This window comes from Sinocyclocheilus grahami, unplaced genomic scaffold (assembly GCF_001515645.1).
Source record: "Sinocyclocheilus grahami isolate Dianchi unplaced genomic scaffold, SAMN03320097.WGS_v1.1 scaffold157.1, whole genome shotgun sequence".
In the NCBI taxonomy this organism is placed as follows: Eukaryota; Metazoa; Chordata; class Actinopteri; order Cypriniformes; family Cyprinidae; genus Sinocyclocheilus; species Sinocyclocheilus grahami.
Window position 1 is genome coordinate 1,118,529 of NW_015505336.1, and position 13,206 is coordinate 1,131,734.

Sequence of the window (13,206 nt, forward strand, 5' to 3'; positions counted from 1 at the left end):
GGACAAATGTTTTGTCTTTTTAGAAGGTCTTAAATGGTCAACCCTGTTATTCTGAACAGTTGGTTATTGAAAATGGGATATTTTCAGAAATATCAGCATTTATTTTTAATAAACACTTGGTAGTTTAATGATCTCAAGCACATGACTAGTGATGGATAAATGAACTGTCAACCCTGTTATTCCTGCTATAATATATACCTTCGTATACTGAACTTTTTTTAAGTGTCACAATGCAGTTTATACTAATGGTGGCACTTCTTTGTGGGATAGAATATATTTTTTAAAACCCATGTGAATTCATAGATAAGTGGATTAGATTTGTGGAAATATTTCTCTATATTATCTGTCAAAATAAAGTAACATACTTGATTTTCTCTTATTGACTAAAGTCCCAGTAATGTGATAATTCACATTCATATTTTAGTGTATTTAAAGCTACAGTGGGATAAGTCCATTGTTGCCGATGATTAACCCAAGCCAATAATTTGATGATAAAATCTGATCTCTGAAGAGTGCCACGTCTGTAAGGCAAAACCGCTTGTGCTCATTTTAAATAAAATTGACTCTGACCGGAAGCTCAATAGGATACATCACGTGCATCTTTAGCCATGTGTCTCCTGTCTTTTTTAGTCTTTGTCTCACCTGTCTTGACATTTCAATGTGGACCGAGAGTGTCTCCTGGGACCACAGGATGTTCTTGGCTCAGGGCCTCTCTAAAGCTCAGTAGTTCAGGCCATGAAGAGATTTCTTCTTAAAATAATTTTCTGGGTTCTGTAAATTTGCAATGTGATGCTGATTACAACAAAAATTGCTTTTGGCTTGTGTCTGTGCATGAATTGCCTTTTAGCAGCTACATGCTGTCTGTCTTGCGCACACATTTCGGCTCACCTGCAGCACTTCCCTGCGCGTTACTGCAGCAGCTGGGGCAGATGCTAGAACATCTGTCTCCAAATTCCCTCATGTAAAACACGTTCAATTGAGTCATCCAGAGAACACTTCAAGCTAGTTTATGCACAAACAGGGTGTTTGTTAGGCGTGTGAAATTGGTTGATACTGAGATTTTTGTTGATGAGATTCTCGTAAGTTTCCCAAACATCTAACCAGCCATGTTAACTGTAAATGGGTTTGGAGTGATTTTACATTAACCAAGATTAAAATTTTTAATCAAGATTAACCAACAAGTTAAATGATTGTTGCAGTTCTTTTTTCTTTTCATGTTAAAATGCTTTAACAAAAAGATTGATGCACTTATTGATGAAAATTTTTAGTTAAAATAGAATTGAAAAAAAAAACTTTATCCAGTTTTTATTGGAGTTCCATTATAGTGAAAACCATGATAAATGAATGATGAATATTGTTTTCTAATTAAAATTACAGTACTATTAATACAATTTCCAATTTTTGTATAAAAATGCATTTCATTTTCTGTTAACGAAAACCAAGTTTAATAATTGAAGCAGTTTTATGAAATTTGTTTGGTTTGTTAAAATGGTTTTTGGCAAAAAGTTTAACAGTTGGTATAAATCGCATAATGTAACAATCTTTTAATTTTCTTTCAATTTCTGAAATTGAAATGCAAATGTTGTACATTTTGGACATTTTAAAAAAATTATTTTTGTTGACTTAATTTGGTGTTTCGATTTGATACAAATTGACTGTATAATGCAACAAATTTTGCATTACAGTTTCTATGAAATGCTTTTATGTCAGTAGCATTTTAAAGAAATTAAATGGCAAATGTCACATTTTAAAAGACAGATAAAACAAAATGTTGTTGACTAAACTTGGTGTTTGTTAAAATGATAAATAAAAAAAGTTTAGTGGGAAAAAAAGTCCATTAATCTCTTAACATTGTTTTAAAATCATGTTTTAACATTGTAGTGATTAATGCAGTTTTTTTTCTCAAGTTACAGTTTTGTTTCTTTAAAATGCCATTGATGCTGTTTAGTACTTAAATTGCAAAACGTTTAATGATTAATGTACATGTTGTTTTTGTTAAAAACTTACAACAGATAAGTTCAATAAAAACTGCATTGAACAACTGATGTAATCCAAGCTATCCAAAATAAATTGCGTATTTAAAAAGTATTCTCGAACTTTGATTGCAATGCATTTATTTTTCTTTCCAGTCGTTTACACTGACCAGAAAGAGGATTGTGCACTACACCAGCTTCGACCAGCGCAAAAGGGCTAACGCTGCTGTGCTCATTGGTGCTTATGCTGTGAGTATCTCACTTCTGTTTCTGTCACTGTCATTAATTGCTTTCACCGGTCTCGAAGATTCGCATCCAGGGCAGAATCTGTCATGGCCCTGCAAAATAACCACTCAGCTGTTTCCATTAAAACCAACAATCCTCCCACATCGACCTCAAATTCATTTGTCATACAAAGTCTTCTCGGATGTTTGCCAGTGTCCTCATTCCAGACTCCCCCTCAGAGACCGCGACAGATTGCTAACTGACTGGTGCGTCCCCCGCGTTGTGGCAGCACAATAACTATGTCCTTGACTGGCTCGCGTGCCAGTTTGTCCTGTTCCACTGCATTCATTCATGTAGACCACAATGTACACACCGGTCCTTGTGAAACGCTATGGCCGTATGATATGCCAGCTGATTGCGCCATTGGACATCTCCACTCTTCCTGTTCCTGGCGCTCTTAAGGAAGGACTCCGGTCTGGGCAGATTTATTGCTCAGATGGCACCATTGGCTTTGTCAAAGGCACAGGTGCCAGTTGTAATGTGGGTCAGTGTACCATTTTGATAAGCCCTTCTTTTAAATGACTGCTCAGTTTTACAGGGTCATGGCACCATTTTTTCCCCCATAATATTCATAGCTTGATCTGCAAATAATCAAGCATGCACATCTACTCACGTGTATTCAGTTTATTTGTGCTGATTTGTACTGACAAAGCAGCTACTGTCTCACACTATGAGATAAGCTCTGGGAGTTAAGAACACGTCTTTCCTCATGAATATTGATGAGTCCTAAATGGCAACATGGACAGGAAGTGGTATGAGAGATGCTTCTCCAGTTTCCTTCAAAGAAGCAATTGTTAACTCAGTCCTACTAGAACTCCAATTTCAAATATTAGGGAACTGAAAAGGGTGGTAGTGTTATACAATATCAACATCTTTTTTTACCTGATTCTGGTCTATTCGAAGAGGGGGGGATCTGATGTTCCCTTGCTTTTTTTTGGATGAGGGCCATGACGAGTTATAATCTGTTTTTTTGTATAATCTGTTTTTGGACTATGATGCAATGGCTGCGTGCCACCATAAATCCTGTGCTGGATGTTTGTAGCTGCGACTCAACTTTCCATTATTTTGGGATGTTTTTGGTTCCCTTATATATTTAATTTGTCTTATTTTGCAAAAAAAAATAATTAAGTATTCAAAACTACAGGTCAAACGTTTGGAATAATTAAGATTTTAAATGTTTTTGAAAGATGCTTTCTAAAGGATCATGTGACACTGAAGACTGGAGTAATGGCTGAAAATGCAGCTTTGCATCACAGGAATAAATTGTATTTTACATTTTTTTCAAATACAAAACATTTATTTTAAGTTGTAATAATTTTTATTATTATTTTTATTCACATTATTACTGTTTTTGCTGTATTTTTGATCAAATAAATGCAGCTTTGGTGAGAATAATTAATTTGAAAAACATTAGAAAAACCTTAAATATTCCGAACTTTTGACCAGTTACGTACATTAAATCTGACATTTTTTTATTTGGGTCTGACTCACTTTAATTTATATATATTTTTTCCCACAATATGATTTCAGTGTGAACAGTCAGAATTCACGATTTTACATAAGTCTACATTCATAATAATGATTTATCCATAAAACATCACATGCAATTCACAACTAATGCAGCTTTGGTGAGAATAATTAATTTGAAAAACATTAGAAAAACCTTAATTATTCCGAACTTTTGACCAGTTACGTACATTAAATCTGACATTTTTTTATTTGGGTCTGACTCACTTTAATTTATATATATTTTTCCCCACAATATGATTTCAGTGTGAACAGTCAGAATTCACGATTTTACATAAGTCTACATTCATAATAATGATTTATCCATAAAACATCACATGCAATTCACAACCCAATTTACAGTTGGGATAAAACAAGTTATGCATATGTAAGTATATTTTGGGGAAAAATGTATATAAAACTTTCATATAATTATATAATTTGACACTAAGTTTGATGAACTTGAAATGAGAGTGTACGGCATTCAAAAGATTGTGAGGTAAACCTGACAAAGAATCTACAGAAAATGTGGGCTGCTTTCATTTTTGTCTTTGCAATTCTAATTATCTTGCAAATATCCCTCAAAGTTGGTGTACTTCCTCAAAATCTGTCTACTAGGAATGGTCACATTTACCCTCCCAGTCTAAATTTAGTTTGAACCTTGATCCCGGTCTTAATTTAGTTGCCTTAAATGGAAACTCATTTTAGCTTCCTTCAAAAACCCAACCTCTGGAGACGGCCATCAAATCTTGCAGATTCTCTCTTATAGACTCAATAAAGTTTGTGTTTTAAATAATTCTCTCATATACTACCGTAATCATTTCCAAATTACATAAAACCTTGTTTCTGCTCTTCATGGTCTTGCCCATCTGCTCTTGGAGTGAATCTTCTGTAAGTAGGTTTTTATTGATCCAGGCTTGTGTGGGATGTGCTCCTCTGGCAAGCGCAGATGTTTGCTGCTGATCTGCCCTGCAGTAGACGACCCAGTTTTATCATATGAAGGAGATTATTTGTACTGGTTGAACAGCTGGGCTAAGATCATCCATCTGAGTCGCATGGGACAGTAGGGCACAACACAAATAAACAAACGCTGACCCTTCTCACGGGATTGAACTTAATCTGCTGAACTGTCCAGCTAATTGTTTGGCCAGTGCATATTTCATGAGCTCGTGCACAAATTATAAAGCTCTGGCCTCCTGCAGAACAGACACAGCCTTCAAAAGCAAAACACGAACTAGGAGTGAGGTCAAGTGCTAGTGTCGTCAAGTACTGGAGATCTTAAAGTTTTGTTCAACCAAATTTTATTATTTTTTTTTTTGTAGAACAAAAAAGTTATTTTGAAGAGTGTGCGGGATGCTCTTTTCCATGCAGTTGGCAAGCCATGCCGCTCTCACGCAGTGAAAAATCCATCGCAGCGCAAAGAGTAAACTGACAACGCGCCAACAGACAAGAAAGAGCAGGTTATTTTTAGTGTGAATCAAATTCTCCGCTTACAAATTTTGGCATTTTTAAACAAATTCAAACAGTAAATACTGTTTTGTTGCTTTTTTATGTGTCGTGACTCGTGACAGATCACTGAAACACCTCAGTTCAAGTGACACATGAACCCATCATCTCTTCCACTTTACTAGTTATAGCAAAAAATAAACATCAATGAAAATCAAACATGCTGCAATTTATAGTACAAATAACGCAAAACACATTTGGATTTGTGGCGAATATAGTGCATTTCCCACATGCCGGTAGTTGTAGTTTTAATTTAGGCTTGTTTTGTTTAGTAAATTCATTTAGGCTTGGCGTTTCTAATAAATGTTGTTTTAAATAAATGTCACTGTAATTTGTTTGCGTTATACTTTCCTGTACATTCCTGTTTTTTTTTATTTATTTAGTGGATTGGTTATGGAGTGTTTATAGTGTATTTATTGTTTGTAAACAATCAAATTCATTAATGAACCGGTATTTTACATTACGTCGATGCAACTTATGTTTGCTATAATGCAATTTTGACTGTGTGACTTATAGGCAGGTACAATTTATTATTTACAGAAAAGATTACTCCTTATTTACAGAAAATTACAATTATAAGAGAAGTAGCTATGTCAGATTTGTGGATGAATCATTCTTTTTAGCTGAATCATTTCAGTAAATCGCTTGTAGTTCACAAAACTGGTATGAATGATTTGTTCATAAAGGAAATTTTTCGCTGAAAATTTAATATTTTAATGTTTTTGTGCCTCTGTTTTGAAGCTTCACACTCAGTTTTTTGTAATTGCATGGAAAAGAGCGAGCATTTTTCATTTTTCTTCCATTGACAAAATAACATTCAGAAAGAACTTCAGAAAGAACTGAGTGTGAGTAAATTACAGAATTTTCATTTTTGAGTTGAGCTACGCCTTTTTCTTTGTTTAATTCATGTTGGGCTTTGGCGCGGTTCACATACGTTTCTTTTCTGTGTTGACACCATACTGCTGCATTCTGACATCAAGCCACAAAAATGTTGAAGGAGTGAGCGGAGTTCTTATTATAGAGTCCTTTTCCATGATGTCAAGAGGGACTGATGTGGATGTAGGGAGTAGATGACCGCTAAAACTCGTCGCTTCAGCAAGTCTGTGTGTGCGACTGCTGCACTGTGCCGTGACAAGTCGTCCCATCTTGAGAAGGGCCCCATTGTGCTGAGCCACAACATCTCATCTGTGTGACACATTCTGCCTGAACATCACTTTCCTGAAAGTGCATTTGTGTATGGGATAAAGAGGAACACGGACAGACGTGGAGAGGAAAAAGATTGAATAGGGGGCTAGGAAGTAGTGGTGTCCCATTTGTGTACAAAGTGTTCTTTCTGGAAATCAGATTGTGATTAACAGATTTTACAAGAAAAATTATTTTGCACGATTGTTGACTAAAATATTTTCATTTCAGCCAGTGAACTGGACTAAAATGATGAAATACTGGCTAAATTTAAAGGATATTTTCATTGACTAAAACCAGAAAAACGGAGTATCTAGAAATGAATTGTTTCTAACCAATAATTTTTTTCCCAATCAGTTAATCCAATTGTAAACCATCTAAATGAAACGGTTCACTAATAAGTACTGTGTTTAAAGTCTGTGCTCAAACTTGTCATTTTAATATGATTTAAATACAATTATAATATTTACTAATATTTTAAGTGGGCTTATATTTTTTTATTTGTACATTTTCAGTTTTCATTATTATTTTAGTTTGAGTAATTTCAGTTTGTTTCCACTGCAACATTTCTAATTTTCATTTGTTCATTGAATTTTATTTCAGCATTTTCAGTTATTACAGTTACTACCGAAATTTTTTACCAAAATAATTATTTGGCCAACAATTGCCAGAAATAATTTTTATTTGTTAACACTAACAACACTTATGTTAAAGCCTATAGAATTAGTACCTAGCATTCAGTTGCTTTGCTGGTGCACTAATGTAATTTCCTGTTCATGTTTCCCGTCTCAGGTGATTTACCTAAAGAAAACACCAGAGGAAGCCTATAGAGCCCTTATTTCCGGCTCCAATGCCTCATATCTTCCCTTCAGGTAAGCACCCACCACATATCCACATCTTTTGCAAAATGGATTTGAAAAAAAAAATACAAAAAATGTCTGTTGTTGTCAAACCTTTGCTAATATATATTTTGCCTAATTTCTCCCACTTTCCTCTCTCTCTCCCTTGCTTATTGCACACTGCACTCTAATCTGATTTTGCATGAAATATTGTCTCTCCTGTGGCTCACAGGGTTTTTAATGAGATAAACTTCTTTTGCCCAGATAAATCAACAAGCAAAGTGGAAAAACAGCACAAACGTTTTGCAAGCCATGAAGCTGACAGGCCAGATAGTTGTTGTCGTGCATCTATATAGTGATGCTCATAATTGCAGCGGGATTAGATTATTTTGCCTCTGCGGGTCGACATCTCTGGCCTTTAATTTGGGATTACAACGTACGGCTGGGTCAGCGCACTCATGTAATCTCTTTTCTTGAGCTGAATTCTGGACTCGGTTCCAAACTGTTGCAAAGGACAGGACACTAAAACCTTTGAGCTGATGGTCATACGCAAGGCTGAGCAGGACAAACGTAAGGCCCTTGAGTTGGAGGAAAACCATCTGTGGCAGGTTCTAGACTAGACTATAGACTACTCTGTCAGATTTGTGAATGGGTAGAGAAAGGGACAATTCTGTTGTGAATGGGTCATCTTGTTGTATAATAGTGTTGTCATTTTAAAATGAGAGTAATAGGTGTTCACTTGTACTTTTGTGTAACTTTTTTTTATTGGAAGGTGTTACTGTTGAGATTGAATCACTAGACTCTAGTGGTGATTTATTAGTAGTGCTCCCATACAGTATAATGTTTAAAAGGTGATTAAAATAAATAGGTAGGATTGCAGTGGGAGAAAGGAAAAAAAAGAGTTAGTCATGGCTTGGTGGTTAGCATGCAAAAAAAAAGTATGTATATAATACATTTAAAAATATATATCATATGTAATAAAAGTACAATTTGGCCTTAAATATTTAATTTTGAATATTTTTAAAATGTTAATATAACATTAAGTATCTTTTAATTAATAATTTTTAAAAAATGTATCAAGTGAGAGATTTTCTCTCTCGTTGTTTTATTAAAGTAATTGCCTGTTCAGTCAAAACTATCAGTCACGTTGTTTAGTCTAGAGATTTGAGTTTTGGGCTGATCGCCGAAAGTTCCAGACCGCACAAGGGGCAAAACCAATGTGCCCCTGTGCAAGGCACTTGACCTTTGGTTACTCCGTAGTGGACTGTCCTTGCAAGTCGCCTTGAATGAAAGCATCTATTGAATGTCCAATTTGTAAATTAAAAATGGACAAAAATGTGCTGTTTTAAATGAGGTTTGTCTAACTCCTGACCTCCACTCCCGGAGGTGAGACATTACATAATCCTCAGGATGTAAGTCTATAATTGGTGCCAGTAAGCCGCTGTGTTTCTACAGCCAAATCGATTGGCTCAACATTTCTCTGTGCTGTGGGAAGGAAGATGAATGAGCCACTGACTGGTCGGAAAATCTCCAGCTGTATCTTCAAACATTTCTTGGATCCCGCTGGTACAGATAATTGTGTGAACAAAAATTTTTCTGCAAAGCTCTGTTGGAAACTTGCCTGGGTTTTCATCTTGTCTCCCTTTTCTTTTTGTTTTTAAAGATGACTGTGCTTGTTAGTGTTTTTCTTCATATTTGAGTTGGTGGTGCTACAACCTTGTTGTGGTTAAACATTTGGGCTAGTAACCAAAAAGTTCAAATCCATCACATTTTTTCCTTGAGCAAGGCACTTTAACCATACTTTGTTTCAAGGGGAATACTGAGGAACTTAAAATGGAAACATTGCTTTGAAAACTATTCATTAGTCGGCGCTGATAGCCTTGCGGCGACCTGAGTTCCCCTCTCTCTGCCCTATGCTTTCCTGTCGTATCGTCACTGTCCTATCAATAATAAAGGCATAAACCCAACAATATAACTTAAAAAAAAGAAGAAAAAAAATCATTCATTGTACTTTAAAGAAATAAACCTACTAATGATAGACCTATCATGTCTAATGATTTTTGTTACCTTGAAGCAGTGGACCAATACACAAGACCTCCATGCCCTCTTCTGGGAGTTATGGGATTGCATATGCGAGTACGTGATGTTTGTGTGGGTAAATGGAGCCTGATACTTTCCATTGAGGCACTCTGGGAGACTTCTGAAAGGATCCCAGCAGAACACTGACCCACTTTTTATGCAACCCAGCCTGCATCATAAAGAGCGAATTAAGCGCATGCATAATGCAAAACTCAATTAAAGCGGACACAAAGAACCTGTTCCTTGACGTGCGTTCAGCAAGGGATGGTGTATTGGCCCCTTTTAGTTTCTGAGGCATTAGGCATTTCATTACAACCCTGGCTTCCCTTGACCCAATGACATCATTATAGATACACAAACAAACCTGAATTGAAAGTGTTCAAAACATTCTTGTCCATGACATTAATTTTGCCTTGACTTTGTAGATGTAATCCATCGTGTTGCTGGATTCCCACATGTACACTCACCACAGCAAGGTTTTCTTTCTTCACAAACACATGACAAAAGCCAACACAGTCTCGCCTGTCACTTTACCTTCACTCCCACATCCAAACACAAAGGCCCTGACCCAGTTACTTGTATTCATAGGCAGGTAATGGTTTACTCTGGATGAAAGCAGACCACCTGAGAGCAATGGTTTGAAATCAGTGTCTATGTTCCCGTTCTTTGTGCATAACATGACTTGATATTCCTGTGGGTGTTTTTTTTTTTTGTTAGATTGTATTTTGTGTAAATACACCCACGCAATTTTAACATGCCTTCTCGTTTCTCTTTCAGGGATGCTTCATTTGGGAATTGCACATACAACCTGACAGTTCTCGACTGCTTGCAAGGCATTAGGAAGGTGAGATGTACACTATAGTCCTATACAAATGTTTTAACCCCACCATTTTATATATATATATATATATGTATGTATGTATGTGCCGGTATTTGGTAATGCGATATATCAGGATAATTAATATGCACGATATTGTTGTCGTGGGCACTTCAAAATACCGACAATAATTATTTATTACGAATTATTCCGAATTTTTAATACATTTTAAGAATACTTTTCCCATCAACTGGTCACAATGCACAACACCGCTGTATGCTGTGTCACAGATACATGCACATTCTGATGTAAACAAGCACGGATGAGAAGCGCATGGCGGATGAAAACACTTTCACTCTCTGACAGCAGATGGCGCTAAACAGCAGAAATGCAGTGTTACCCAGTAAACCCTGTAAACAAAGCAGCTGCACTACTTTCTGTTTCTGAAGCGGGTTTAAATTATTTAAATAGCCATTCAGATTTGTGTATTCGATATTTGTGTGTTCATCACAGCACCAAATACTTAAATTATTTAGATTTAATAGGCTATGTATTTTCAAACTTTTTTACATTTTAATCTGGACTACAACATGCCCTAGATATTGTTTGAAAGTGTTTTGATTCTTTATTGTTTGGGCACACTTTACATTAGGGCTTCATTAGTTAACATGAACTGCAAATGAAAAATTCTTCTGTTGTTAAAATCAAAAGCTGCAACTGTGTTATTTAATGAGCTAACATGAACTAAGAGTAGTGTTGTTTTTGGTGGTCTGTTTTAATTAGAGTTTTAGTCTAGTCTTTGTGTGAAGCTGTCATTTTAGTTTTTATTAGTTTTAGCCACGTTCATACTCTTTTCAATTATTCGAGTCTTTGCAGATTTTGGTACAAACTGCTTAAGATAAACGGTTACATACAGTACATTTAATACGTCATGCTAAATATAAAGCAATACATTGCAACTGTGAGGCGTGTTTGTTTGTATTTGTTAGACTTTTTTCTGTTAGTGTAAGGTGCTGAACTTGAAAAAATATGAATGATCATTTTTGATAAAAGTTATTGTTTTGTCAATTAAATCAAATGTGGATATTTTGTGAGTGTGTGCAAGGAGAGTACATTTCCATACATAAATGACTGACGCATGCATGTAAACCCCATTTTAATATGAAATATCAAAATGCACGTGATGTGTTGTTTTTGGCGGCCTGTTTTAATTAGAGTTTTAGTCTAGTCTTTGTGTGAAGCTGTCATTTTAGTTTTTATTAGTTTTAGCCACGTTCATACTCTTTTTAGTCTAGTCAAGTTTTAGTCGACGAAAACTGATGACATTTTAGTTTAAATGAAATGACACAAACAAGTGTGTATTTAACCGTTCAAGGCCTATAAAGCGGCAAAAATAACTCCCGTGCTCTGAGCACCATCTTCATGTGCACTAAATGAAAATTGTATTTTCATCTCTTTTTAGAAATGCAATTCTATTTAACCCAGTCAATATAGTATAAGTACCTAGTAGTATAGACGAAACCAAAATTTTCTTTTAGCCAAACCCATTTCAATGGTGGCAATCAGTAGGCTAATTTCTAATGAAGAGACCAATTTATATGACAGATTTTAATGTAGGCTTTTATTCATATGTAAACATTGTGAGATAGCTAGTTATAATGGTAATTAAACAAAGTTTTGCTCACTCAGTGTATTTTTGATTTTACAGTGGGGTAATTTTATAGCAGTAGCATGAGATAGTTTGATTTAAAACTTTGAATTGAATAAAAAATGACAAGGAGGCTAAGCAGTTAATAATAAAATAAGAACAAATAAAGAAATGACTAATTATAGCACAAATTAAAAAAATCATGATAGGCCTACAAATGAAATAAATAGCTTTTTAGTTTTTCGGGTAGGTCTAACAAATGAAATGAATAGGCCTATTAAGAGATTTAAATTTTTTTATTTTTTTTTTACCAATTATCCAAATATTATTTAATCCTAGAAAGTTATTATTATCAGAGGACACATGAGCATAACGGTTAGCAGATCAATGAATGAGAGGGCAGTGTTACCAGAGTTGCCCATTTACCACACCATGTTACAGCACAGTAGGGCTATTGCAGACAGAACAATACAGATGTTTCCTGTCGGCTCAATTTTTGAGTGGACTTTGCTGTTCCGATGAGCATGAACGGTATATGAGTGGAGCACTCACATGGGCCGTGAGCGACTGAGCGGAGCACACACACGCATAGAGCGGGATAATACACAGAGCATCACCCCACGTGACAGTGAATCCTGAGCGGTGAACTAATTTTCGGCAGCCGGAATTTCAGTGCATCTCTAATTATTGGCGACATCAGAAATGGATATTATATAATAGATGCTTTTTTGAACATTTTAGCAATTTAAAAATATTAAAAAAGGATTTTTTACGCGGCACCCCGGTTGAGAAACACTGATCTAAATAATGCCGTGAGTGGGGCTTGAGGAAGTGACGTTGCCTGCGTCTGTGCAGTGCGACCTGATGCAGCCCCTGAAGTCAGACACAGGAAACAGAAATACTGCAAAATAATAATAATAACGCGACTAAACGAGACGAAATAACGTTATAACATTTAGTTGCGTCTCGTTCTGGTCAACAAAAATGAAGAGACATTTTAGCATAGTTTTTATTTTGTAAACCACATTTAGTCTCGTTTTTATTCGTCAACAATATTGCATTATACACATTTAATTAGTCATCGTCACATGACCAGCATTTACGTTGCGTGTAGTCTCATTTTCGTCACGTGATAAAGGTTCGTTGACGACAATATTTAGTCATAATTTTCATTGACGAAAGCAACACTAACTAAGAGTGGGATTTTTTTTAACAAAGATTAATATCACTATCGGTGCATCCCTAATATATATATATATATAAAAACAGGTTTAATAACTTTTTTCTTATAACAAAAATCATATATATATATATATATATATATATATATATATATAATATACATACATACATACATACATACATACAGGT

The 13,206-nt window shown here is 35.3% G+C and overlaps 1 protein-coding gene across 1 annotated transcript in view; it reads left to right on the forward strand.

The window, feature by feature from the left end:
• LOC107592738 (dual specificity protein phosphatase CDC14A-like) overlaps window positions 1–13,206 on the forward strand; it is a 45,883-nt gene that overhangs the window by 4,218 nt on the left and 28,459 nt on the right. Inside the window, exons 4-7 of the mRNA XM_016282291.1 lie at window positions 1,686–1,705; window positions 2,130–2,222; window positions 7,245–7,324; window positions 10,148–10,214. Coding sequence (XP_016137777.1) covers window positions 1,686–1,705; window positions 2,130–2,222; window positions 7,245–7,324; window positions 10,148–10,214 — 260 coding nt within the window. The remainder of the gene's footprint in view (window positions 1–1,685; window positions 1,706–2,129; window positions 2,223–7,244; window positions 7,325–10,147; window positions 10,215–13,206) is intronic.